This window comes from Cyrtonyx montezumae, unplaced genomic scaffold (assembly GCF_038088225.1).
Source record: "Cyrtonyx montezumae isolate F1298 unplaced genomic scaffold, pur_monq_1.0 scaffold_6, whole genome shotgun sequence".
NCBI classification, from domain to species: Eukaryota; Metazoa; Chordata; class Aves; order Galliformes; family Odontophoridae; genus Cyrtonyx; species Cyrtonyx montezumae.
Window position 1 is genome coordinate 15533666 of NW_027072067.1, and position 27062 is coordinate 15560727.

The 27062-nt window shown below is 48.0% G+C and overlaps 1 protein-coding gene across 10 annotated transcripts in view; it reads right to left on the bottom strand.

Moving 5' to 3' along the window:
* Positions 1 to 27062, bottom strand: part of FOXP1 (forkhead box P1) — a 335216-nt gene that overhangs the window by 92385 nt on the left and 215769 nt on the right. For all 10 annotated transcript variants that reach the window (XM_065749241.1, XM_065749239.1, XM_065749238.1 and 7 more), the window contains one exon: positions 11131 to 11259. In XM_065749241.1, coding sequence (XP_065605313.1) covers positions 11131 to 11259 — 129 coding nt within the window. The remainder of the gene's footprint in view (positions 1 to 11130; positions 11260 to 27062) is intronic.

Genomic DNA, 27062 nt, shown 5'->3' on the forward strand with positions numbered 1-27062 from the left:
TTGGGGGCTACTTCCCAAACCCCACAGCTGGGCTCTGGCCAGGGTGGGTCTTTGGGCCTTTCTACTGGCCCAAAGGCGTTGCCAGCACTAAATCAGGGTGTGAGCAGCACCATCACTCCTGGCAATGCCGTAACCACACCGACCCACTGCTCAGGAAGCACTCGATTTGGGCAGCACCTCCTCTAACAGAGCACAGAAACCTGAAATTAAAATAAGCTGCTTAAAACACACAGGTCCAGAGAGAGATGCAAGAGTCTGAGCGCAATGGGACAATCCTCTCACCACATCCACAAAGTGCTCATTGTTCCCAGGTTAAGACAAGCAACACAGCAATAAATATTGAGCAGAGGAAGTTAACCTGTATCCACAGCCTTTGAATAAACACAGAAGTAAAATCAATGCGAGGCCCTCGGCTCTTGCCAACCTGTGCTTTATGTGCTCTTGCTCGGCCATGTTTTCACTTTTGGGGATTTTCTTTGCCTTCTTTCTTGATACTCATACTTTCCTTCATAAACTCCTCCTTATCACACAACAGAAGGACAAACAGAAGGAGCTGCCAGCACACAATTACGCGACATAACTGGGCAGACTGGGGTAAGGGCAGGCATCCTGCGTGCTCCCATGGCTCCCGACGTGCTCCATCCCATCCCTGCCAGCCACACAGGCTTTCACAGCATTCATTCCGACTCCACTTTTAAATCACACTACATTCATTTAAACGTTATTATACTCCGTGGAACCAAGCGTGAGCATCATGCAAAAAGTATTCTGGTCCACAGTGGTGAATACAGCTGTGTAGGCAGAGGGATATTTGTTTTCCAAGTAATTTGTGCACATTCACAAAATTACAGCTGTCTGCAGTTCTCCTGAAATATCTGCCCTGCTGTTTACAAGCCATAAAATATAATCTGTTTTTTGTAGGCTTCCAATTGGTAAATTTGGAAATATATATATACATATATATATATATATATATATAAAAGAGCATTTTTTTTACACTCAGGCTGGCTGCTCCCCATTACACACTGCATGTGGAGTCTGGAGAACAGCAGCAGCAGCCCAAGGAGCCGCTGCCCTGTGATGGCAGCAGACACTGCTGCAGGCTGCCAGCACATCCTGGGGATTGCTCCTCGGGTCACATCTCAGCCCCATCCCCAAAAACCACTGCTCCAAACTGGGTGTGGAACAGCTTCAGGGACAGGCTGCTGCTTTAGCCCCAAGAGCTGGCACTGGAATGGGGCTGGGAGCAAGACACAGCACAGCCAATGACATTGGTGACAACCCACAAGGCAGTCCTGGTGCATCTAGTCCTGCAAGCAAAACCAGTGGGATCTAAAGGTGAATGTGTGCAGGCTGGGCTGCTGTTATCTGAGCCATAAGGACTCAGCCAGAACACTTCTACTGATTCTTTTTTTAATTTCCAAAGAAAGATGGGAATGTCACACAAGGCGTTTCTGAGTTTTGTCTCTTACTTCATGACTGTGTAGATCTCCCTTCCACACGGAACAACGACTACATCTCAGTTCCCAAAATACACACACAAAACATGAGCTCTCCTCTCCCTGTGCCATAACAGGTAACCCACTAGAGCTGCCCGCACCAATACCAACCATGAACATTTCAGCCCCAAATCCCAATGAGCAGCAAGCGCACAGCAAGAAACATCCTGCCAAGAAGTCCCCGTGGGGCTGATGGCTATGGCTGCACAGACCAGTAAGGATCACACTGGCACCAGTGACTTTGGTGTGAACCAAGCTGCAGGAAGCCAAGCCCAGCTCGGCAGGATCCTCCACTTCAGCTCACACTCTGGTGGCTGACTCTTAGCCCAGGATGAATCCGGCCGTGGCTCTTTACCCCAGTGCTGCAACATGCCTGAGACATCCAGTTGGCTGCACGGTTACACTGCAAAGCTGACACCCCCATGTGCCACCCAGGTTACCGAGTTAAAGCACAGCAGGCTGTTATTTGAGGTCCTACCACTCAAAAATATACGTGCTGTATGTGACGGAGCCTCCAGAGCACTGTGCCACCTGACATCCTCCTGCCATCCTGCCTCCTCACCATCCCATTTCCAAACTTTTTTCAGCGAGACGCGGTAAACTCAGGATGTAGATTTTCCAATTAGTCTCTGTTTAAACATCTGTTGGTAGACTGCATTTAACATCAGTTATTTGAGCAAAGCACAATTTGATTAGACTGTCTGAAACGGAGCCAAAGTCTGCAAAATAATAGCTCAATTAAATTTTGTTTTGCTTTCATTTGTCTTATACTTTCCTGAGTGTGATACAGTTGCATATAATCAAGTAAACTAATTCCTTTCAAAATGAGAGATTTCGGTGCCTTTTCCATCTTCCCTCGAAGTTTATTTAATAATCTATTCCATCTTCTGTATGCTTCATCGAACTTCATCTTGACATAAAGTACATTTCTTTCTTGTGCCTTCAGTCTACTTTAATTTTCCAGGCTTTCAGTGCACTGAGATTATGTGCCATTACCGTTACACCTTAAATAGATCAGTAATTTATAAAGGGCAGATTACATTCACTGGGAATATAAAAACATTTCGGCAACACAACAGTTTTTTCCTTTGCACACACCACAAAATGTTTTGCCAACCTGATTACACAGCTGTAAAACTGTCAAGCTCCAAAGCGGCATCCAAGCACATTCCCAATTGTTTCGCCGGTTTTCCTTTCTACGTTTCTGCTTACTCTGTTATGTTGCACTTGTTGCCCTGAAACTTCAATATGAGCTCTGGAGATTTAAACACATGAGGTAAACAGCTGCTCTGCTCCGCTCACACGGGCAAGATCAAATGCCTTCTCTCCTTCTCCGTCGCTCTTTTTTTTCAAAGTGAACTGCTATAACTCAAGTATTTCTGGCCAAGCTGACGGTTTCAGGGCAGAATTCTGCTCTGTGCTCATCCCTGCAGACCTCTGCAGCGCGTGCACGAGGAGTCCAGAGAGCCTGGCCACGCAGAGTAAGGAAACCTCGCTGCAAGGATTAGTAAAATCAGAGCAGCTCAGCTGGTATGTAGATGTGCGTGTGACGTCAGCTTCATCAGCTTCAGCACTGAGCGCCGAGACGCCGACTTCTTCCACACTCACATTATGACAGAAGAAAGCACGCGTCCTTCAAGAGAGGGGATTCTGTGAACTTGGGAGAGTTCTGACGCACAGAACTTTTTGTTTGGTGTTTGCTCGACCTGTCTGAGAGTGCAAAGGGATGAGCTGAGCTGCTGCTGCTGGGCCCTGCCATGCTCGGCCCCACTGGGAAACAGCTCCGGTGCTTCACAGTGGGATTTGTCCTATTTAGAATGTAGAGAGCGACTAAATATGACAACCATCTGATGTATGAAAATTATTCACAACTGAAAACAGACAGTCTGGAAATAGCTGGGATGACTTCATTTAGACAGAATTACCCAAATCTGTTTCTAATATACACAGTACACATAATAAATTTTTACAATATGACAAGGAAAACAAACTTAATAAAAGTTCCTGATCTTTTGTTACACAAGCAAGCTACGGACCCGATATGTTTATCATATTTTGCCCATGATCTCACAGCTCGGTAACCGGAGCGAAGCAGCATCCCCAGGTTCGTGTCACCGCCCCGCGGCCGTGCCCGCAGCTCCTGGCGGGGGATTCTGGCTCCCGGCCTCTTCTCAGGCACCGTGTGACGCTGGGAGCTGTGCATTTCTATTATGAGACTTTGCTTTTTTTTCTTTCCAGTTACGCCAGGACTCATCCCGGTAAGAGATTTTTATCCTGTTTCCTTCACTCCTGGTTATTTGACAAGTGCTTGAAAACCCTGTTATAAACAATATCTGCAGGAAAACAGATGATGCCTTACGATCACAGAAGGTAGTTTTTTCGAGAAGCAAACTTTTCGAGCAGTTCCCAGATGCACCGCGTCAATCTCTCCGCTCTCCCCTCTCAGCTGGTTCCCCGCCGGGCGCGCTGCCAGCCCCGCCTGCCCCTCACCGCCCCTTCTGCCCATGGCACCCGTGCCCGCAGCTGGCACGCCGTGCTCCAGCAGCTGGACGGGCTCCAGCACCGCGCACTAATAAGTTTCAGATTGTGTGTGCGTGTGCGTGTGTCAGAGCCGTGCCACGGGTTGTAGGAGGGGGGGGAAAAAGGGAAAACAACGGTAGTTCAGAAACGCTGCCTGCTCAAATTGACAGCACGGTGACCTCTGCACTTCATCAGAAATTCCTGCAGACTTAGAAAATCAAGGAGGTTGCTTTTATCACACACAGTAAGACTCATATGGAAAAATGGAAACACTACATCACTCGACCTCAGGTTGCCCCCATTTCAACCGCAGATGAATATTGTGTATAAAAATTGTAAATCAATTTGAGGTGTATTACAAGAGATTCTCTTTTTCCGTACTAAAGGTGATACCTTTCAATCTCTAGATTTGTTTTGTAAAGCACGCTAAATGAGAAGAACTTAATTTCTGTAACCGAGTTTTGTTACTCTTAGCCTATTTAGCATCTCTGCATGGTGTTCACATAATTTCCTACACTTTGCTTGCATCAGGAAATAATGAGCAAGCATCACTTACCCAACACTGAGTCACAAATATTTGCCTACATTAACAGAGCATTAAAAGCCATTTTAAACAACTTAAGGAAATCGTGTTAGCCTTTCAACTGTGATTCACTACCACGAGAAATTGAGAAAGTTTTCCTCTTTTCAGGACAAAAATCGGCTGTGCAACCTCCTTGCAATTGCAGTAGGTCCACAAGCAGCCTCTCCTCTTACAGACCCCAACGCAATACATTTCTTCACTTAATGAAATTACTTCTGAAATTTTCCTCACTGAGTGTTGGGTACCCAGAAATTTCAATCTTTTCACATCCTTGAACTCTCATCAACATTTTTTTCCAGGCTGTGTCAATAAAATTGATTACTCGCAGTTCTGAATTCTGTTCTGCACATGGAAATAAAACAATTTGTTTTAAAGTATCTTCTGAAGAAAGCAGAACTTGGCAATCAGACAGACAAGATCAAAAAAAGCACACCAAAGGGAAAGGAGAAAAAGTAATGGACAAACCAACCAACGGAGCCCTCCTCACAAAAAGCCAAACAAAAGGAGACCGTCCCCAGCACGCAACAGGAAAGCAGCAGCGCGATGCCATCCGGGCTGCGGTACGGGCTAACTGCTGATGCCCACCGCAGCCTCACGCCGTGCTCCTGGCGGATACATCCCCTGCTCAGATCTCAATGATCCTTTCGGATCATTAATATGTTTGTTAACTTGTTATCAGTTCTAACTCGCTGTACTTACTCCTCTCTCTCTCAAAAGTGCCCTGGCAGCTCCGCTGCAATCACACACCTAAGGACCCCTGACTAAACAGTTGTTGAGAAGCCTCATACCTACAGCCAATCTGTTGCTTTTACAAGTTTAATCTAGGTATTAAGGAGCTGATTGTGGAACCATGTCGATATAACATCTTCAACCCAGCTGTACATCACATAAACCGCGATAGGAGGGGGCAGGCTCCCATGATTCCTAGCAATAGTGCATACCTTTAACTCTCCGATCTGTAATACTACAAAATGCTGCTCTCATTTTTTCCCAAGCACAAGTGGACTACCAGCAAGGGTCCAACAGTGTTATTCCTAATTACCTTTTTTTCACTCTTGATCCTGTGGCGCTCATAATTAGTTACCTGGGGCTGCAATCCAATTTGAAGTGATGACAAGAAAGTGATCCATGAAAAAGTAATAAGTTAAATCCAATTTCAGCCTTCCTCTAATTAAATGCACATGGAACTAATGACTCAAACCCTACCATTTCAGTGATAATGGTAATTAGCGAGGTGGGAGTCACTCTCTTTTTTCAACACCGTAGGTGTAAACCACAAGGTAAAATGGCAGGAGCACTCTTAATTACATGTGTCATTTTGTCAGCAATTTACACGTTTCTGACCAGTCAGGAACGTTTCATTTGTTTTCCCCTCATGCAATGAGGATAGCACAGGCCGCGCTCGGGCACAGCGAGCCCCATGATCCAGCAACCTGGCCAGGAATCCTCTGTCATAAAAGGTATCCCACAAACGTTTTGTGTGAAAGCAGAAAACGTGCTAGAAAATCACACTGGGGGCGGTCCAATGGGACGCGGGGCTGCAGATACAGGAGCCCATCCTCTGCTCCCACAGCACTCGCAGTGCCCTGATGCATCCGCGTCTCCATCTGCAGCACGAGAGCGGCCGCATTGGTTCCATGCCCCAGTGCCACCTCTCGTGTGCTGTGTTGCTACAGCCACGACGTGGGGAATCATCTATTAACAGGGCAATCATGGACTTCTTTCAAGGAATACAAGCGCATTTGTCACCTTTCTGCTCGGGCTGAAAAGGCTGAGTACTAGAGGCTTAAAAATAACTGAAAAGGGCAGCAAAAAAAAAGGCGCCAGGTTTCACTGAAAAAAAGCCCTCAGCATCAACATTTTCAATCGGATCTTGTGATTCTGAGGACCTGACTCAGATTTTGTTACATTTTTGGAGTTGATGATATTAGCACTTTACAGGCATACTCCAAGAACTAACACCTATAATTGGGCTGAGGAAGGAAAATGAAGAGGTGAAGGTCCTTCAGCAGAAACCAGCAAAGCTCAACATCTATTGCCGCAGCAAAAAATAAAAATAAAAAGATTATTCAAATGAAATTCTCATGGGTGAACTGTTTAAGCACTACAGAAGTGAAATCTCGGCCCAGCTACAAGTTGGTGGCAGAATTTCCACTGGTTTGACCGAGGCCAAATTCAGCTCAGCTCACATGTTTAAGAGTGAATCAGAGAGATACACAAATACAGTGAATATGCTTGCAAATGTATTTCCCCTTCCAAAATATCTGCTGAGCCATAATTTCTCTGCCAGTTGCTAAATTTACCACTATGAAAAAAGGTAGAGGACATGTAAAAGCTGAAGCCACACAACCGCTCCTTCTGCACTCTTCCATCCACCTTGCAGCGCTCAGTATGTCGTCAAATGAACAATCTCTATTTCAGAGAAAAAAACCAGAACAAATTGCCCCAAACATCAAGCTGCACAGATTACTTTCCTCTTGCCATTCTCCCTCTCTCTCTTCTATTGCTCAAGGTACTGAAAAGAAATACGATGATAACACAGCATGCAAATTAAATTCTACAAAAGCCCAGCCAAGAGCCTGCTTTAAAAAGCACCGGAATGCAAAGGCGAAGACAGCTCCGTCCCCTCTGCCTCCCCCGGTCCACCCCGAAGATCTAAAACAAACTCAAATTCTTTCCTTGTCCTAAAGACTGATTTTCTGCGTTGTCAACTGGAAACAAAAGTTTCCGTGATAGTAATTCCATTATTTCTCCTCCCCAAACACACACAGGTTAACTCACATACAACAAATCTCATTTTGTAAGAAAGTCAAGTGGAGAGTTTCAATTGCAAGACACCGACTTGGACATCTTAAATCTGCTTTTAGCCCAGGCAGGATCTGACTTTCAGCTCAATGCAACACACAACATTTACGTCTTCAAGAAAAAAAAAAACTGTATTTTTAGTATTGCCAAAACACACATGCACTTTTACTTTCTTGGGAGAAAATGTGTCTCTTGATTTGTTTCCAGCCTGTGTGCTCCTGCCAACAACTAAAATGCCTGAAGAACCAAAATGAATAATCGTTAAGAGCATCACAGCAATTAAAGCTGCAAATTTTAATCAATATCTCTATTAATACAAAGACGTATTTATCTTGGCCAGGAAAAATGTGCAAATTCTCAAAATTCAAAGTATACCTGGCCCACTCCTTTATTTGTTTCACAGTTTCAAGGAGATCTAACATCTATGGCAAGTCCATAACCAGCCGTGCATTAGCCTTTTTTCACTTCAAGTCATTTTTGTGAGTTTGATATTTCTTACACTCTCTTCCCAATTGCTGTTACTAAATCCATTCCTTAACTTTCAATTTTCTTTTTTTTTGTGTGTGTGTCATCAAGCTGCGAAACCGGAGGTCAGTGCCAAATCTAAAGCGCAGCGGTGTGAGATAGGCTCAAAATGTGAGTCATCGTGTATTTGGAGATTTATTTTTTTTTCAGCTATCAGCACAGCACATCTCCACTCCCGCGTTCAAGTCCTCATAGCAGAATATCTCAAAATTAGCTGAGTGCAGGTCTCCAGGTGCCATTATCAAGGTCAAGAGATCCCCAGGACGAAGGCTGGAGCCCACTGCCATGTTCGTGCTGTTCAAGGCACCCTGACCCTGCAATGCCCCGTGACGCCCGTGTGTATTTAAGTATTTGGCCAACAAAGAGGGAACACAGGAAACTATCCACAAGACAATAACAGATCAGCCACACAGCACTCACCAGATTAATTCTGCACATCTGTTTGTGCCCGTTGGGTTTACACGACAAAACACGCACGCTGGCACTCAACTGCTCAGCCCACAGCGGCAGTCCGCGTGCCAGTCTCTAGCACCGCAGCCCCATAGGACCACGGGGCATCTTGCTGGGTGACCCAGCCGCAGGCAGCCCCAGCGTGTATTAATAAAGCACAAAGATGGCGTGGTTCATTATTTAAGAAAACCTCCCCAAAAACAGGCACGTTTCCACCACCCTCGTTATTTATTCTACATGCTGCCAGAGCGGGGACTGCCTTGTCAGCACGGTAAGACGCGACGCCGGGGCTGTGGGTGGCTGTGTGTGCACAGTGTTACTCAAACACCCTAACCCAAGTGCCGTGGTTTCCTCACAGCCATACACTGGTGTTACGGATGCGCTGGAGGTCTGCTCTATTCCAGAGGACTTCCAGTACATATAAGACGGCACAAGCTCCAGGAGTAAGGAGAAAAAAACAGACTGGGCAGTCATTTGAATCAGTGAGTGACAGGCTGGGCCAGCTCTCTGTATACATTAATAAATTAGAATTTTAATTGTGTCTCTGACTGCAGGAGCTGCTCCAGTACTTTAATACGTACCAACAATTGGCTGTGTTATGGAATCCGCGATGTGGCCTTCACTGTTGACCTCTGCAACACAATTCCCAGTCTGACTACGGAAACTGTTTGGTTTGATCCTTTCAACTTATTTGAATCCTGACAAATAAGCTCACAGCTGAAAGGTCAACACAGTCATATTTCATCCTCTGGAGCTATTCTTAAGACATCTGCACAACAAAGCACTTCTTTTAGTACCTGACACTGGACCTAGCCAGCACAATCTCTCATTAAAAATGTCCCCAGTGGAAGAGTCTATTAAAAGGCACATGGATCAGCTATGGATTTACCAAATAAAATATTTTTGAAAGCATTAATGTAACGGTTTGGATTATGGCCCTCTACACTGCCAATAAAACGTATATTTGCCCAATGACAAAATGCTTCATAGTTTCCAGAAGAATAACAGCTCAGCTATAAAGCATGAGGTGTTGTCCAGCAGCCTGAGCACAGGGGTGGGAGCCAGGAACTCATGAATCTTAATCCTACCTCTAAAACCAATTCCCTCTGCAATCCTAAGCAAGTCACTTAACCTGCTTCCCTCAGTTTCCCCATCCAGAAGTGGGATAATGCTACTTACTTATCAGACTTTCCTTCTGGGGATGTTTTGGAGATCAGTATTTGCAGAATGCTTTGAAGATGAAATCACTACACCAAAGCCAGAAGTTGCCCTTGCTGGGCCAAGGGCTGCAGTTAATAGATAATCCTCGCTTAGGCAAAACCTCCCTTAAGTCACGGTGAGCTTTATTCAGGTAAGGACTACAGGAGTGGGTCCTCTAGCTTGAATGTCAAGGCCTTTAGTGATTTTAGCTCTACCTTCCATCTTCTACTACATATTTAGAGACTAGGATATGTATTTTCAGAGGAAAATAATCTGAAGCACATATACAAGGCAAGAGAAGCAGCAATGCTGTCAGGGAACTCATGGTGATAGTACATCAAAACTAAAAAAAAAATGAGAAAGAGCAAAACAGACATGAGTTTGACAACGTGCTATGACAACAACTGAAAAAAAACACCCGGAAAGAATTTGGGGTTACAGAGGCTGAAGCATCAGATATAGAACAGCAAGACAAGATAAATATCCCAGCCACAGGGTTTTGTATGACTACAATTGAGCTGCTCTATTCAGTAACTTATTATCAAAAGCACAGTGACACACTGCATTTGCAACAAGAGCAATAATAAAAGCAATAACCAGCTGCAAGCCAGGGAAGTGGTCAAGGGTCTACAAGTGCTGGTTTACGAAACATAAAGAACTAGATACATATAATTTGCCAAAACTGGCAAGTACATGTTAGTATCTGAGATGTTTGAGGAGTGTGAACACGAGGCAAGGCAGGGGACTGACTCAGTATTTATACAAGCAGTATTACTTGGAGCAAGAGGATGGAATTAAAGTGGAAAGTTCTTGAGTGTGTGCTTTGTTATGGAAAACCATCCGAAGGAAAATAATAGCGGTCCCACCATCACTTGGGATTTCTAACACTAGAATAGCAAAAAAAAGGAAAATATGATACATGACCTAATAGGTCTTTTTTGTCTTTAACTCCCATGATTTATCCCACAAGACTAGCAGAATGCACTCCAAAGCCTCCTATGTGTGCATACATCTTCTGTTTGGAAGTGCTGTATTGGTTTTAGCTTTCTGAATTCATAACAGCACAAAGCCTGGTAATATTCAGATTTTATTCCTGAAGATGTCCATAAATCAGCAGAAAATAAAAAGAAAAAAAAACGCACACTCTGATGATATGATATCCTAACATTTTCCCAATATCCTTGACACAGCAAATCAACGGTTTGAGTGAACACAGACTACAAACTGAAAAGCAATCAAACAGAAATGTTAACGCAAATCTCCTATGCGCACTGACACTGTAACAAAAGCTATTCCATTTTGTAATAATCCACCTCTACTAAGGGAAGTACATGCTGCAGAGATCCGTAAAGACGCCATGGGTGGGATTTTAAAGAGCATCTAGTGCTGCTCCCGTGTACGCGAGCCACAGCTACTCTGTCACTTCCCCTGGAGGAAACTGGTTCAAAACCAGGCGCTCCTGAAGGTCCCACGCCAGCACTCGCAGTGAAAGCATCCGCTCAGCTTTCACTCACAGGAGCCCCTCTCGGAGCACAAGGGCGGCCTTACCTGCAGGGCCGGCTGTTTGTCATTCCTCTTCGGAGACTTTAACCCACTAACTTGCTGCTGCTGCTGCTGTTGCTGCTGTTGCTGCTGCTGCTGCTGTTGTAGTAGAAGCTGCCGTGCCACCTGGAGAGCCTGTGAGGAAAGAGGTTTGAAAACTGAGTTTGCAGCAGAGAGGAGGTGGGGAGTTACAGGCACGGCATTTGGTCAAGACACCCCTCGGGTCACTGGGCTCTGTCCCAAAGCACACCCACCTAGGAAACACTGCGGTGCTGAAAACATCTCAGCACCCCCACACAGCGAGGTGACGTCCACCCAACGCATCTCCCATCTTGACTGTGGAGAAAAACAGCAGCACCTCAAGTTCAGCTTCTGTGTGGGAGCCAGGAGTAACCCCACTGGGTTACTGATGCCTTGCTCCTGGAGCAGCTCACAGCCCTGTCTGCTCCCATAGCTGCCCCGTGTGCTAATGGCTCTCGTGCTCCTCTTCTGCAGGGGTCAGGGCAGGTTTACAAAGGACAGCCACATATCACCACCTGCTCTCCTGAGCAACAGAGGAAGGCGGAGAAGTTTCTAGAATGCTGTGGTAGGAGAGCTGTGTGCTACAGCAAAGGGACACTGCAGTGTCACGGGATGGAGGGGTGAGGACACGGTGCCCAGAAGTGCTAGCAGTGCATCACAGCGGTGGATCTCTGCACAGTTCCTCACAAAGGGAGAGAAAAGCACTGCGTGGCACAGGAGCCAGCTGCTCTGTGATGCCCAAGTTCCTCATCAGGTGGGGAAAATACAGCAAGAGGAGGTGAAACCCAAGGGAAAGCAGGAAAAGGAGCAATTGCATCCTCCCCTGCGCTGGTCCAAGGGACCACAAGACAAAGCTGCAAAGTGGGCTGCGGCCCGGCCAAGGCTCAGCTGTGAGATGACAGCCCTTGGCTCCTGCAGGCTCCACCAGCCGGACGGGCTTCCTTGGTCTCCTTGGAGACGTTCAGTACATGTGTAGGTGGAAAAGTGGGAAGGCTGAAGACTTCATTAACGTAAAACAAGAAAAATAGTCCCTGTGCAAGATGCCTACATGGAAGGAGGGAAAAAGCCTTCCCCACTCCTACTGAGTACACTCTCTGAGTGATTTAATTAATACCTATTTAGTTAAGGAGTCAGATAACTCCTTGTGCGTCTCCAAGCTGCCAAGTGCTCCGTGGCTGTGTGGAGCACAGCACAGCCCTGAGGACGAGGCACACAGGGCCACCATCCTGCAGCACGACCTGGCTTCTGATGGGACACAGTGCCCAGAGCCATGATGGCAGCACTGATGATGGCAGGGAGCTGGGGAAGAGGCCTCACCACACTCAGCTACACCCTCAGTCCCGATGTAACGACAAGTGTCCACTGGATCAGAAAGCTTCTTCCCAACAGAGCCTGGCCCAGGGAAGCTGAAATCAGACTTGGCATTTCCAGGTGGCAGCGCCTCGAACATGGCGCAATAAAAGGCAGCCAAGGAAGCCTTTACTCTGAAAGTGCTAAGCACCGTTAAAAAAACGCTATTTTTATTGAATTAGCTTATTTAGCTGCTAAGGCAGCTTCAAGGGTGGGCAGGAAAAAAATGCTACAAAATTTAAAGGGATGGGCAACAAATACTCACCTACTTAACAGGGGTGTTGTATGGCTTATTTAATTAATGAATACTTGTAAAGCACTCTGAGTTGCTCAGACAAGAAGCTCTATACAGCACAAACGCAACATGTTATTATATATTATTAAGACCGGCTCTGCAGAAGAATAATTCCAGGTAAATGTGCAATCAGATGATCATTTTACTTCCCAGTAATTGGATTCAACAGGCCAAAAAAACCACGGAAGCCTTTCTTTAATCATACACTAAACAATCAGAACATCCGTAACCTTTCAAGCTACAGCCTTTTTGAATAAAACATCATCAACTTATAGATATTATTCCAAAAAGAACCAGCCACCATATGTGTTGTCTCTTTGAAATACAGTTGCTATAGCAGACCCTGCATGCATTTCATGTGATATGATCATATTCTATCCGTTCTGGCAGCTGAGAGGTTGCACAACTAAAATTGGCTGCCAGAAATGTTTGAAGATCCCCAGAAACAAGTAGCCCTGCAAGAAATGCCTGGTTTCCGCTGGAGCTGGCCGGGACAACACGAGTCTCTGCCCACTGGTGGGGAACTGGGGCAGCACTCCGTACCTGGCCCCGCTCCTGTCACACCCACACGGCCACGAATTGCACAGGGACAGCTGAGGTGGCTGCAAGGAGCAGTGTGGATGGACAGGGGCAGCAAAGGGAGGATGACGGAGGTGCAGGTGAGCTGAAAGGTTGGTGGACTGTGGCTTGAAACTCAGCTTTTCCCTCAAGATGTTGCTCTTCTGTTTATAAATAACCAGTAGCAGTAAAAGCTAAGCATTGGATGAGCTTGGGTTTGAGATGCGGAAGGTTGTTTGCAGCTCAGAATTCATTCTTACCAAACATCTGTGTCAAACACACTGTGCCTATGGTGGGATCTCAAGACACTTTTCCTTTCTGGATTTCACTGCTCACTCCTTCCCACCTTGCAACAAGTACACCTACCCCACCCCTTCAAAGCCTCATCCACACCCTTTACACACAACGGGATGTGTGAAGGACTGTCCACTCTGTCCAGAAAGCGCTCAGCCATGCAGCACACCGACAACAATGCACAGGGAAATCAATGTGACGATAAAGTCGGTCCCACAACTCTCATCAGCACGGAGATTCACGAGCGGGCCTGTACATTAATAAAGCTTCCTGTGGGAGTAGATGTTGCCTTTGATTTGCATGTGAATTCGATGCTAGTGAAAAGTGCCAGACTGTCAGACATGGAGACCGAAGTCTCTTATCTTTCCAAAAGCTTCTGTAGCAGTTTCCCCACATTTCCTTAATCATCTGCCTTGTCCTCGACTTACTGAACAGGCAGTAGAGAGTAAAGCTGGACTCGGTTCAACTCCCACTGCTGCCAAGTCCTGAAACAAGGGTGCCAGGACTGTTTACCGCTAGCCAGCAGCTCTACTAACGTGGCCCTCTCCTTGCGAGCGAGTGCTCTGACATCTCCAAGCTCTTCTCATGCATTCCTCCCAACTGCCATAGCTACCACTTAAATCTACATGACGTGAGTGCACTTCCACAAGTGAACAAGCACTGGGGCTGCAGTAAATCAGCCCCAAAAGGTGCAATCATGTGCTTGCCAGCAGCCAGCAGGTAGAGACGTCGAGAGCACCTGACACCACCCGAACTCCTGGAGTAAATACACCCAAGCAGCAATCCCGGCCTCCAACAGCTATCACTCTGCGCTGGCAATCATCTTCCTCTCCACACAGCAAACAGTAAATCTCCCCACTTACCGAAGGAAGGGAAAGAAAAGCATCCCCTAGCAAGCCCATCTCCTAAGTGCCACAATTCTTGTTTAACTGCAAGACGCAAACAATTTGGGGTCGCTATCAACGCAGATTTCAAAAGATGACTCCAGTAAAAGGCTCCCTACCAACCCAGTCATCTCGGTTGCGCTCTGTGCTACACCTAAATGCAAGATACCACAGAAGTCCTGAGCTGATTTCTTATCCGTTAGGAAATCACTGAGAGATAAGGAGATTTTCTTGCGTAAAACAGAACACTAAGAAGGCAATTGAAATGCTGCATTTTGGAGACATTACACAAACTTGGAATGGTATCTGGGAGCAAACGTCAGGGGCCACCTAACCCAAGAAAAATGTTAGCACCAAGCTCCCTGTGAGTGCAACCCAGACACACTGAAAGATGCCATGGATCCGAGTCACGGCAGTACTGAGGCGGAAAGCTCCTCTGGACCCTCTCTCCCTGCGCTTAGGGCAGTCCCTGTTTCCCAGTTCGTGAAGCACTGGGGGGAAAAAAAGTACACGTCTGAGATGACCAAGACAATTTTATTGCAAGACAGACAGAACGCGACTTGTTTGCCCAGCTGTTGTTTGCCCAGAACATCCGGCACTGTTATCACTGAAGTTACTGGTGTAATGTGACATTTTCACGCAAGCAATTCAATCTTTCTGTTTCACCATCCTCTTAAGGGAAGTTTTGCTCCAAGGGTAAGAATGCAGCACTGCCTCTGCCTTCAACTGAATAGAAAGCCCTGATTGGGGATGGGGGCTGGGATGGGGAAATACACTGGAAAAAGAGAGTAAACTTTAAAAATAGAAGTCCTGCTAAAATGCCATATACTTGCTTACTGTATTAGTACATAAGGAAAACAGTAACAAGATCCAGTCCTACAGAGCCTCTTGCTAACTTGTTCCACCACTGGAGCCAGTATAACAAGGCAGTGACTCCCAAACTGTTTTTCCATCAGCCTATTTCTATTGAGGAAAAAGACCTCAAGCTCCTCCCTTTCCATCTGCTGGAGTTGATATTAACATCAATCAGCTCCTAATGAATTAAGAAGACCTACAGCTATGAGGGAGCGACTCCAATGGGAGGAGAAGCTTGTTCCTGCACCTGTGCATGGGAAGGCTGCTCTGGCCAAGGCAGGGAAGTGAAGAACACGAGGAGAGGAGCACACACTGGTGCAAGGCGAGCAGGAGACGAGCACCCAGCAGAAGCTGTGCCTGCCAAACCCTGCTGCATCCCAGGGCACTCAGCTGCCTCTGGAATGAGGAATTATGCGCGAAGAAGTTGCAAGGAGAGCACAAAATGAAATCCCATGTGGCCTTCCAGATTCCTACGGATTTTGGGCCTTTCCAGGTGGACAAAGCTGCCCATCAGGAAAGCAACTTGAGAAAGGAGGAAGGACGCGTTCCCAGAAATCAGAGCCGGTCCCACGGCCATCTGAAGTGTCTAAGCAGTAAATCTGCTAAGCTGCTCGCCAGCCAACATCATCATTATTTCAGTTATGGTCATTAAAAAACAAAACACAACAAGAAGAGGGAGATGAGACAGAAGATATTCGAAGGGCAAAAAACTACCCTCGGAAAAAATGTGCTGGCACCCCACCCTGGGCTGCAGAAGCGAGGTGCTCCACACTGCCCTCCCAGGAACAACGCCCGGCCGCACCCTCACACAGCCGGGATCAGCAGCTTCAGGAGTAGCCCGGCTGCACAGCACCAGGCATGCCGCACTCCCACCATTGGTTTGTCCCAATTTTCCCAGCGGCATGAGGCACACAGGGACTGCCAGCGTGGCAGCTAATGGCCTCCCAGCACAGGCACAGCTGAAACCGAAGGGCTCCTCGCTGCCGCTGAGCGAGACGGAGTACCTTTGTTTCTCCCGAGCGGGACGAGGGGCAATTTAGGCTCAGCCAGCACCTTCTCTTCCTTCTCAGCTCCCATCTGTCCTCACACCCCGCTCCGCTCCGCAGCTGCTCTGAGTGGAGCAGCAAGACGCAGCTCGCAAGCTCCAACGCCCGGATGCAGCGACGCTCGGAGCTGCCTCGTGTCTCTCCCACTCCTGCCTCCTCTGCTCCCCTCCGCGACACCTCCTCTCCGGGAGCAGCAGATGTAGGGGAGCGCTGGGAGGAGGCGGGCGCGCAGAGGGAACTCGCACGTTGGAGGGGAGCCCTGCTGCAGCTCTGCTCCGACAGCCTGAGCCCAGCAACGTGTGGAAACGGCGAGGAGCGGAGCAGTAGGCAAAAGGGAAGGAAAAAAAAAAAGAAATAGTGCAAAGCGACAGCAGTGGGTAGTGCTGTTCCTCTGGGAGGAACAGAACAGGGGGAGGTGAGAAGAACCAACTAGAGAGGATAGGAAAGGAACCAAAACGAAGAGGAGGAATGAAATGTAGAAGATGCAAAAGAGAGAAGCAGATGTTCTTGCAGCACTTATTCCCTCTGACATTCGTACCCAGCCCCTTCATCTTCCTCCAGAACTGGGAAGCGAGCCGCTACATGCTGCCTCCCCAGCCCCCCATTCCCAGCCCTTCGTGCCACGTGCCAGGATGAGCCGAGGCCGAGAGCCCCGGCAGCACTCCCCTGCACTGTGGCAGGGAAGAGCTGAAGACCCGACTCCATGTCTGCCCTGCACGGTGCCACAGAGGGAAGCTGGGGGCTCCTGCAGCCCCACAGCCACAGCTCTGCAAGGCCGGCTCCTAGCGAGGGGCCACCAGCCAGCTCCTCAGCTAGCAGAGCTGCAGCAGCAAGCCTGCACTCGAACTGAGCAATCTGCTGGCCCCGAAGGCTCTGCTCAGACGCTGCACTTAGCCAAGTGACTAATGGGTGATTCCCATGCTGGAAAAAGAGAAGGGACCTGGAGGACCAAGTGTACAAACCCCGACTCACATCCTGTCCCCGAAGTGACGGGGGTCAGGCTCAGAGCAAGGGAGTTGGCAGCGTGCCTCGTGCTGAAGCATCTCCTAGAATAGTTCAGTCGTAAGGAAAGAAGATGAGGCTTTTTTCTTCCAGCAGACTTAGCTTCTTTCCTCTGGAATACACCCTGGCTATCGGTTGTGGAGATCCCCTCCAGAAAAAGGCACTGGAAATGCTTTCTTTCAATCCTCTCAATCTGTGCTCAGCTCCATCCCCGCGGGTGATGGGGTTATTTCAGCAGGGGACAAGCAGTCTGCGTGCTCCCGTCCCTGTCCCCATCCCCAAGGCCAGCGGGGCTCTGCTCAGTGGCAGGGATCTGCCCCACGCAGGGGGAAAGAATGAATTCATCTCCAAACATCTGATTTTAATTTGGTAACTTACCCATGGATTCCACCAACATGGGGGGAAAGGTGGTCGAGCTATTTTCTTCAAATACCAGGAGACACAAGCAGGAGAGAAGGGAGCAGACGGCAGGAGAGAGCAGAAGGAGGGGTCAAATTCAGCCCCAAACCTGTGAGCCCCAACCAGCCACAGCAGTGACAAAGGCTACAAAAATCCCATTCTCGAGGCACAAACGAAACCCTCAGGCGGTTGCGCTGTAAAAACACCTTCTGTCTCCTCTTCTAAAGAGTCACAGTCAAGACTCATCAAAGCCATTTAAAAAGCATCTGGCAAAAAGTTCCCAAACATTAAAAATGGCTCTCTTTATTTTGGCATGTCAAGATTCACAGCATGTAGCGGTCTGTACCAGCAAGAAAGGAGGGATGGGCCAACACATCCTGGTAAAATGAGAAAGGATACAAATCTTGGCTCCTAGCACAAACTGAACCAGAACTGAACTGTGTCTGAGTGATGAAAAAAATCTTATGGGATTTCCAGCTCGTTTCTGTAGGCTCGAGATCAGATTCTGAACTACTGTGTTTATCCAAAAGTGAACCAGACCTTTGAATATTTGGAGGACTATTCACTGCTGAGCAGCGTTTTTCTTGGATGTCAGAAGCACGGGAAGTTCTCATATTTTTTAATAGGGGAGAGGGTAAGGTGGGGGGGGGGCAAAGCAAAAGTGCCTTTCTGTTGCTACAACATAAGTAGTATATTGCATACAGCTGCTTGCACGCTTCCCTGTGCGGTCAACAAAACAAGGAACAGAGCCGAAGCTCGTTTTCCAAAACATCCTGTGACAAACCTGTGCTCACAAACACAGCCCATGACCACGGCTCCTCACCGCTGCTGGCTGAGCCAAGGATGGGACAGCCCCAGACGTGGGGAAGCAGTGCTGCAAGTCACACCGCAGGGCTTCGGCGCACGCTGACTCGGAGCGGCTTCTCCAGGCCTCATTTTAAAGGCTGTGGTAGGGCAGAAACAGGAGAGGTGACAAAAGTGATCAGAGGCCCCCGCAGATAGGAGGAGAGACTGATAATGGTGGGAGTGTTTAGTTTAGCGGGAGATGAGTAAGAGGGGAGATGATAGAAGTACACAAATTGTGACTCGGCCTGAGAAGGCACATCTGGAGCTGGTTGCCATTTCTCATAACGCAAGAGAAAGGGGATGTTCAACCAAATCAGGAAGCAACAACAACAACAAAAAATTAGAGCAGATAAAGGGATTTTTTTTTCTCCTTTCTTAATACACAACTCATAATTACCCTCTGGAACTTACTGTCACAAGATATCACCAGTGCCAGGAGCCTGGGGAGGATGCAAAGAGAGGATTAGACGCTTGTACAGATAGTAATGAGAGCGTTTACAGCTACCTTTGGAGAGATAAAAATATAAACCGGGGTACAAATGTTGATGCTTCAGGGCACGAGGCAACCCTTCACTGCTGTGGGTCACGAGGAAGCTTTCCCCTGCAGACAGTGCTGCACCACTCTCCCTCCTTTCCCTGCAGCCCAGGGCCATCACAGGGACACAGCCATCCCTCTGCCCTCGGGGCCCTCATCCCCAGGGGGCTGAAGCCCATTCCAGTCCCTAAAATTTGCTTTTGGGACGCGGGGACAGCTGGCGATACCCTCCTGGTCCCCAGCCACATCACCTGGTCCCCAGCTGCTTATTTCCTCTTTCTCCTCACATCACATGTAAGTTTCAGGTCCTTATTTCAGAGGCCCTTCCTCTCCCTGGTAGCTGCACTGCCATTTCTCCCTCCCTCAAAGCAAAGCCCCTAGTGATGCAAAGAGACAAAGGCAGGTTTGAAGGGAGTCGGCCTATTACACTTACACCTACCTGCACAAGGCAAAACGAACCCGGGCTCGGTTTCCTTTCATGTGCATGACAGTCTTAACTTGTTTCTTTTAATCCCGTAAAAGCAGCTAAAGCATGCAACTCGCTTCCCAGCGATGAGGCAAACCTGTATTTACTTCCTGACAGTGATTCAGGGATGATAATGAGCGTCGTCCCAAGCCGGTATTACATGGGAAACCTACAGGCTACGTGCTGCACACCTGGCATTTACAACACCACCGTCTGTAACGGACCGAACGCAGCAGCAGCTCCTCCTGCACGGACACCCACAGCGGCGGAAGGACGACCCCAGCAGCGCTCCTCCAGGAGCCAGAACCCTGCACGCATCGCGTCCCCTACCCCAAGTGCGGCTCAGAGACGGCTGCGGATGTGCCGAGGCAGAGGCGGCTACGTAATAAATCCAGCAAATCCAGAGGGCTGAGGCAGTAATCCATGGAAACATTCCACACAAGAGGGATTTTTAAGTGCATTTAATTCCCAGCTGCAAACCTAATAAGCTTCCAGAAGGTGGAGACCACTGAGCACAAGGGGTTAATGGCCTCGCTAAAGAAAATGACACACATAATTTCCTTTTATCATAAAACAATACGTTTATTATTTTCTGTGTATCTGTTAAAGGGCACGGCCTTCTGAGTGGAAAACAAAACACAGCTCGGTCACATGTTTATTTGCTTCAGCTACTCCCTTTCCCTTCTGATAAATAATCAAACATGCCATCCAGAAAAAACAAAACCAGTGAGCTGGGAAATTTGATGGTCATCAAATAGACTGAGATACCAAGAAAAGCAGCCCACTGTTCCCACAGCGAGTTCTCTGCCCCACACCTACACTAACATCTGAGTAAATAACTTCAGTCACTCTTTCCATTTTCCCCATGCAATTACTCCTACTGTTAAACAAATTGTCCTTAAGGCAGTTGCAAACACCATTTTTTTTCTGCAAAGTAGAACAACTTCTGAACATTAAAAAGCCAGACTAGCAATATATTTTAAAAATATGTTTGTTGTACTTGCGGTTTGGCTGAGAGCACAGCTGGATTGCTCTCTCCCTTGCTCTCTTTTCGAGGAAGATGGGGTTTTGCTGTTTAAAATGTGAAACTGTGTTCGGAGCCGGGAGAGGCAGGGCCGGCCCCAGCAGGACGGGGTGTCCCCATGGGGCAGGCACAGCTCGCCCCATTCCTCTGTGTCCGCAGCACAGAACGCTCCCCAACAGGTTCCCTGCCATCCTGGTGGGCTTTGAGAGAAGCAAACCCGAAATATCACGTGGCTTTTTAAGCAATTTGAACAGAGGAGGACAGCAAGCAGATGTGTCGCAAGACGGGTTTATCCGGAGGACCTCTGCTGTCCTCGGAGCCCGAAGCCCATGCACACCACAGCCATCGCTGCCGGACAACCGCAGCACATCCCTCGCACGAGAAGTTCACAGCCATTCCCCGGCATGAGCGTGCTTCCCTCTCCCTTTGCAGCACCACAGCTCTGAACAATAGTCATAGGAAAGAGATAACAGCCACGCTCGTTTCAGCAGCCTGATTTTTATTAGCATGAAATTGGTACAAATATTAGCGAGGCCGATTCGCGAGCACTGCCAGATGCAAACAAGTTGAGGAAAACAAAACGAGACTCTGCGGGCTCACACCTCTCTTCCTCCCCAGAACAACAGCCAAACAACAGCCGCGTCTGCTTTACTCTTACTTCTTTTTTTTGTTGTTGTTGTTTTTGCCACTTGTATGAACACGCGGAGAAGCCACCGTGGCGGGGACGGTGACAGCAGGCTGCTCAGTGACACCTGAAGGCAGCCATGGCCCAGCCCCCACCAGGGCTCCCCGACCCGTGCCAGATACCCTCCCTCCTGCCAGCAGCAGGACCCAGCTCCCAGCTGCATCCCCAGCCGTTCCCCCATCGCCGCAGAGGCGACAGCGAAGTTCAGCCCCGGCCGCGCACCGCTGCTCTCCGAGCGCTCGCGGGAAGAATGAGGAGTTGAACAGAGTAAGCTCTTACTGTGTGCCTTCAGCTCTCTGTCCTTGCGCTGGAGATGCGTTCTGGCTGTTTCTGTGCAGCGGGGGCTGAAGAATGGTAAAAAGATGTTTGAATAAACAGGAAGTGCCGTGCAGCCGAGCACAGGCTGCAGGGAGAAGGCGCTGGAGCTCTGCCCTCCGCAGGAGGCTTTGCCTCCACAGTAGCAGCGTCTGCTTTTATTAAATGACAAAGAAACCACAAGAATTCCTGCACTAATTCTTTGCCTGCGAGGCCGAGGGACCGGCCGGAGCTCGCAGGTAACGTCGGAGCTAGCACAGTGATGGAGCGATCCTGCCCTGTGAAACCCCCATCCTTAAGCAGAAACATGCAGAACTAATTACGTCCCCAGCCAAACCAAACGGCAGCAAAGCCCACACCTCGCTTCTGCACCAGGCAGAGCTGTTTGCACACAAGTTTCAGCTACAACTGACTTTACTTCCCTGCAGCACCCTGACCTTCCCTGCGGATCTCCCCATGAGGCTGCCTGGGCTGCGAGAGCTGCTTTTTGTCCAACTGCATGAACTACGCTATAAACAACCAGCAAAAAAATGCAACTTGTCTCAGCGCGGGACACGCAGCCAGCATCCATCCCATGCGCCCGGCCTTCCCCAAACAGCCTCCTCCCTCCCACCACCAACACCTCGCTTAGCGGTGCTGCCGGACGCCCAACTCCCCACCCAACCACCGTATCAGTGACACAACGCAGATATTGTCACCGAGAGTCAGCTGGGGCTGGCACCCAAAGGCAGCTCGGGCAGGGATGAGCGACTCGACAGCCATCTTCAATAGGAAAGAGGGACAGGATTCCTTTAGAAAATGTACTGCTGTTGTGGCAATGCGCTGTTGCCGCTGAAGGGCTGATTTGTTACCGAGCGCGTAGTCTCGGACTGTCTGTCATTCCGGGTGCTAATGCTCTGCTAAAATAACTCATTGGGAGCTGTCACTGGGATGTTTACATAGGCCCCCAATCTTTTCTTCATACAAGGAAATTTTTTACTGGAATTCATCTTCTTTTGATCTCACATTCAAAGCAACAGCAGCTTGATAGACACGCAAGTCTGAAAGCAAATCCAGACGCTGAAGATAAACCGCCAGAATATGACAGGCAGGAGCATCTAAAGCTTATAAAAATGAAGAGAACAGCATGTCGTCTGAGTATTACAATAGCAGAAATCAAGAGACATATTAGGTGGAACTGATCAGCCACAAAAACAGTTCAAAAGGCAGATCATAGAAACAGAAGACTAAGCTAGAAAAAAAGTGGGAAAGATCTGCCATACAGAGGCATCACCTCCTCGCTGTGCCCTGCTGCGCTCCCACTCCTGCACACAAACTGGAGGGGGAATCAGGGCGGCTTGGGCACCTCCACTGCCTCAGCGCTTCCCACCTTAACTCACCAATCAGTTTACCAAGCGTGCATCGCAATGACACGTCGCTCAAAGCAAAAGGTCACCAGGATGCTGTCCCGCATGTGCCCTCCCAGCAGCACAGGGCTGGGACCAGGGCTACTCTGATAGAAGAGGTGGCACAACCCCTGGCGTGGAGCCCCCATCCCGTGCTGCTCCTAATCTCCCTGTGCTCCAGCTCTGCACTGCATCTAGTCCTGGGATGCTCCCGAGCTCTGCCTCTCCCGCTGGTGCACGCCATCAGTTCAGAAGATAATTTCATTTCAATTGAATTACGTGTGCCACAGAGCCCACAGCTCCATACTGAACACGATGCTCACAGGGAAACAATTGCTGAAACTTTCTCTAGAAACCCATACATTTTTAATTCTTCTTCCCCCAAATAAGCTCCTTATTCTAATTGAAGTCAGCAAATATAATGAAAAAGTAATTCTCAAACAATTTTGTACTTAGAGCTGTTTGTTAACAAACACCGACCGAGCAGCAGTGTTAGGTTAAAGGGCAGCAGGATTCCACATTATAATTTAGCCTGCGGTTATTTCTGATTAAGAACACCCTCCGGGACAGCAAAGCAAGATCTTCCTTTGCAGCAGGCAAAGCTTTTAAAATTAGCCTCTTCTGCATAATAAAACCAACAGGAAAACTGTGGATTTAAAACTATATTAACCAATTTGAAGTGCTGTAATCAGTTTATGTCTTGCCTTCTACAAAACACCATTCCCTGCCCAGCCAAGTTACAAATGTACAAATGCTTCCTGGATCCTGAGACTGTTGCAAGAAAGTCACCTTCTGTCATGCTTATGTAGCTATCTAATGTGCTAAAGGCTGATTATTTATCTTTAAACTGTACTAGTTTAATCTTTTAAGGTCACCACTAATCTGCACCAACCTTTTAAAAAATAGCAGCTTTCAAGATGTACTGCAAGAATCACTAACTGGGCGCTGAATGTCACTGTCACTGATACATTAGCCAGAATGAGGGCAGTTTTACAATGTAAACACCAAACAGAAATCCTCACATAAATTAGAAGAAAAGTACGATCTCCCCTGCCTGGAGAAACGTGGGTAAGTAGGACTGACACCATGCCATTTCACACAAATACTGCCCAAAACCATGCTGCTGTTGCTCTCTCCTTCCTCCTCACATCTCCCCCTGCCTTCCCAGTGCAAAACTTGGGTGTAATTTTTCCCAGCAGGACATGGGTACAATCTGAAGGCCCACTTGGTGCTCATCCCTTCCCCTTTCTAGCAGCAGCTCCCCATGCCCTTCTTCTGGAACCCCCTCAACGTGTTATCTGCTCGAAGCACTGCACAGCAGCCCTCCCATAGCCTTTCTTCTTTTCCCTTAGACTTCTTCTGGACTTGAATGTCACAGTAGACCTTGAATGTGAAATGGCTTCAAGCTAATTGCTTTAATTGCTTGAAGATGTGCAGGCAGGTGAAACCCGATCCCCTCGGCCATTGTGGAGACCAGGAACAACACAGGAATGTTTACACAGTGGTTTGAGTTTAATAGACAGTAGGGCCGAGTTTCAGACAGCCAGCAAAAACACGACTAATAGGTGACCTCTTAATGTAGTCCTCCTTTTTAAAAACAAAACACAATTTCATTTTATCCAAGGCAACGTCCCTAAATGCCAAGGTTATCTGCTTGACTTTTCGAGTGAGCGTGCACTGCGTTACACCTGACATTTATACCAGAAACTCTATCCTGAATGCATTTTCTCCTACCTTAAAACAAAAAAGCACTTTACGTGTCAGTCACCTTACAAACAGATTAAAGCTGGATGGGGTTTCCTCCTAAGTGCAGTCATTTCCATATTGAATTGAGCGTTGTGTGCCCCCACCACGCTCCCCCTGCCCCACACGCCCTGGTTGGGGCTGAGCCCATGCAGCCCCACACAGCTGTCCCCAACATGGGCAGCTGGGGGCACTGAGAATCAGGAGCTTCCCAAGAGCCAGGAGGGAAGGAAGGTGGGCAGGCACTGCAGAAGTGCAGAAAACAAAGCAGAAGAAGTGATCTTGGCAGAAGTGGTGGCATGAAGGTATTTACTGTTGGTCTAGTCCGAAAAACAAACACTGAAAACAGGTAATAGCTGATACTCACTTTCCTGGCACAGGCCCTTTTGTGTTCTGGTGCCAATCCTAAGAAGGAGTAAAGCTTACACTGGCTAAAGATTAGCAGGGAAATGACGTGTATCATCTCCTAGACCAACAGGAATAAACAAACCAGCATTTCTATACGAAGAAGAAATGGAAGAAATGTTGAGGAACAAGAGGGCAGAGGAGGGGCGGCCAGCCCATTGCGTACCGAGCAAAACAGGAGACGAGAACAACACCTGGCCCCACACCCCTGCTAGCAGGGGACACTTCCACCCTACCTCTGTCGTTTTGCTCAGAAAGCTTCACACTCCCTATTACCCAGCTGAGGGAAGGCCAGCTGGAGGAGGAAGGCTGCTGCGGACACCTGGATGTCACCTGGATGTCTGTGGCATGACAGTGGGCACTGGTGCTGTGCCCTACCTCGCCACTGCTCCCAACCCTCAGACGCAAATGAGGAACCGACCCTAAATAACAGAACAAAGGGAACAATGGGAGCCAGGGTGCGAGCTGGGGTGCTTGTGAACATGCTCCTCGCTATGGAGAAACAACACAGCGCACACCCACAAAGCGGTTGCCCCTCAGCTCATCTCTGAGAAGCTGCAATTCCACCAACGTGGGCTCTTCACTGATATATAAAAAAAAAAAAAAAAAGGAAGATAAAGAAAAGAAAAAAAAGAAAAAATAAAAGTCCCGCACTGCAAAAACAGTGTCAATTTAAAGATTTAGTATAAACCAGCTCAGGCCTGTGGGAGGAACGCTAAGTGGAAAAAGTAAACAGGGTCCCCCCGCGCCGTCCCGAGGAAGCAGCGCGCAGCCCGTGCCTGGTACGGCGGCGGCCCCGCGCCCGGCAGGGTCAGCGCAGCTATGCCGAACTGACAGGTTGGGTTTACAGCAGGCCAGCGCTCTGTTTGGATATACTGGCCTTGCTCACCGCCAGCTTAACAACAGATGGCTCGAAAACTTTCATTATGTTGCGCAGGGCTGAACTGCAAACAATCGCGGAAAACTGTGAAAAGTTTAACTCTGTGCGAGCCGCGCGGGGAGCGCCTGCCACGGGGATGTGAGCCTTTAAACTAATTAAAGAAGGGCGGGATGATTAATCGTACCTGTGCACGGTCCCGGGGATGCCTGAAACGAGGATCTGCGATTTGACAAGGTCAATTCAATAAAAGGAGCGTTGCAGAGGAAAATGGGCTTTGACGGATAGCAAGGCTGCATGCTAAAGCTTCCTCAAGCCCGCGGCTTCGGGGAAGTTATAGACAGCTCCACCATAATCCCACCCCCCCAGGCTTCTGGGGGCTCTCTGCCAGCGCTCCTCCATCGCCACAAATGGGGACTCCTTCCCCGGAATTCCCACCTGAAGCGTTGGCTCTCGGAGGTACCATCAGGCCACCGAGCAGCCCCACGCATGGGGCCGAGCACCATTTATCCAAATCTGCGTGTAATTTAAATATTCATTAAATTGATTCCATTCATATGCACCCTAATATCTTTTAGTGCTCTAAGGCAGGTTGTAAATGCACCTTCCAAGGTTTAATTCAATTGACAATCTTATATACCGCTCATCGCCGGAAACACATTATTTTATATTATTCAAGAAACGAAGAAATCTGTTTTCCACAAATGTATTTTAAAAGGTACTCTTTCCTGTTATTGAAAGAAAATTGTGTTTATTACTCCTTTAGCATAGTGTAAACTCATAAACGTCAACAGAGAGTACAAGGAAAACTGTCAACTAAATATTGTTTCCTTCATGAGCTGCTCTTCCAAGTCAATTACGCCTTTCAACTTCTGGGGCATTGTATGATAAACTGGCAGTAAAAATCATTCACATTAATATACCATGGTGCCTTGCCTGCAAAAGGTAATTAA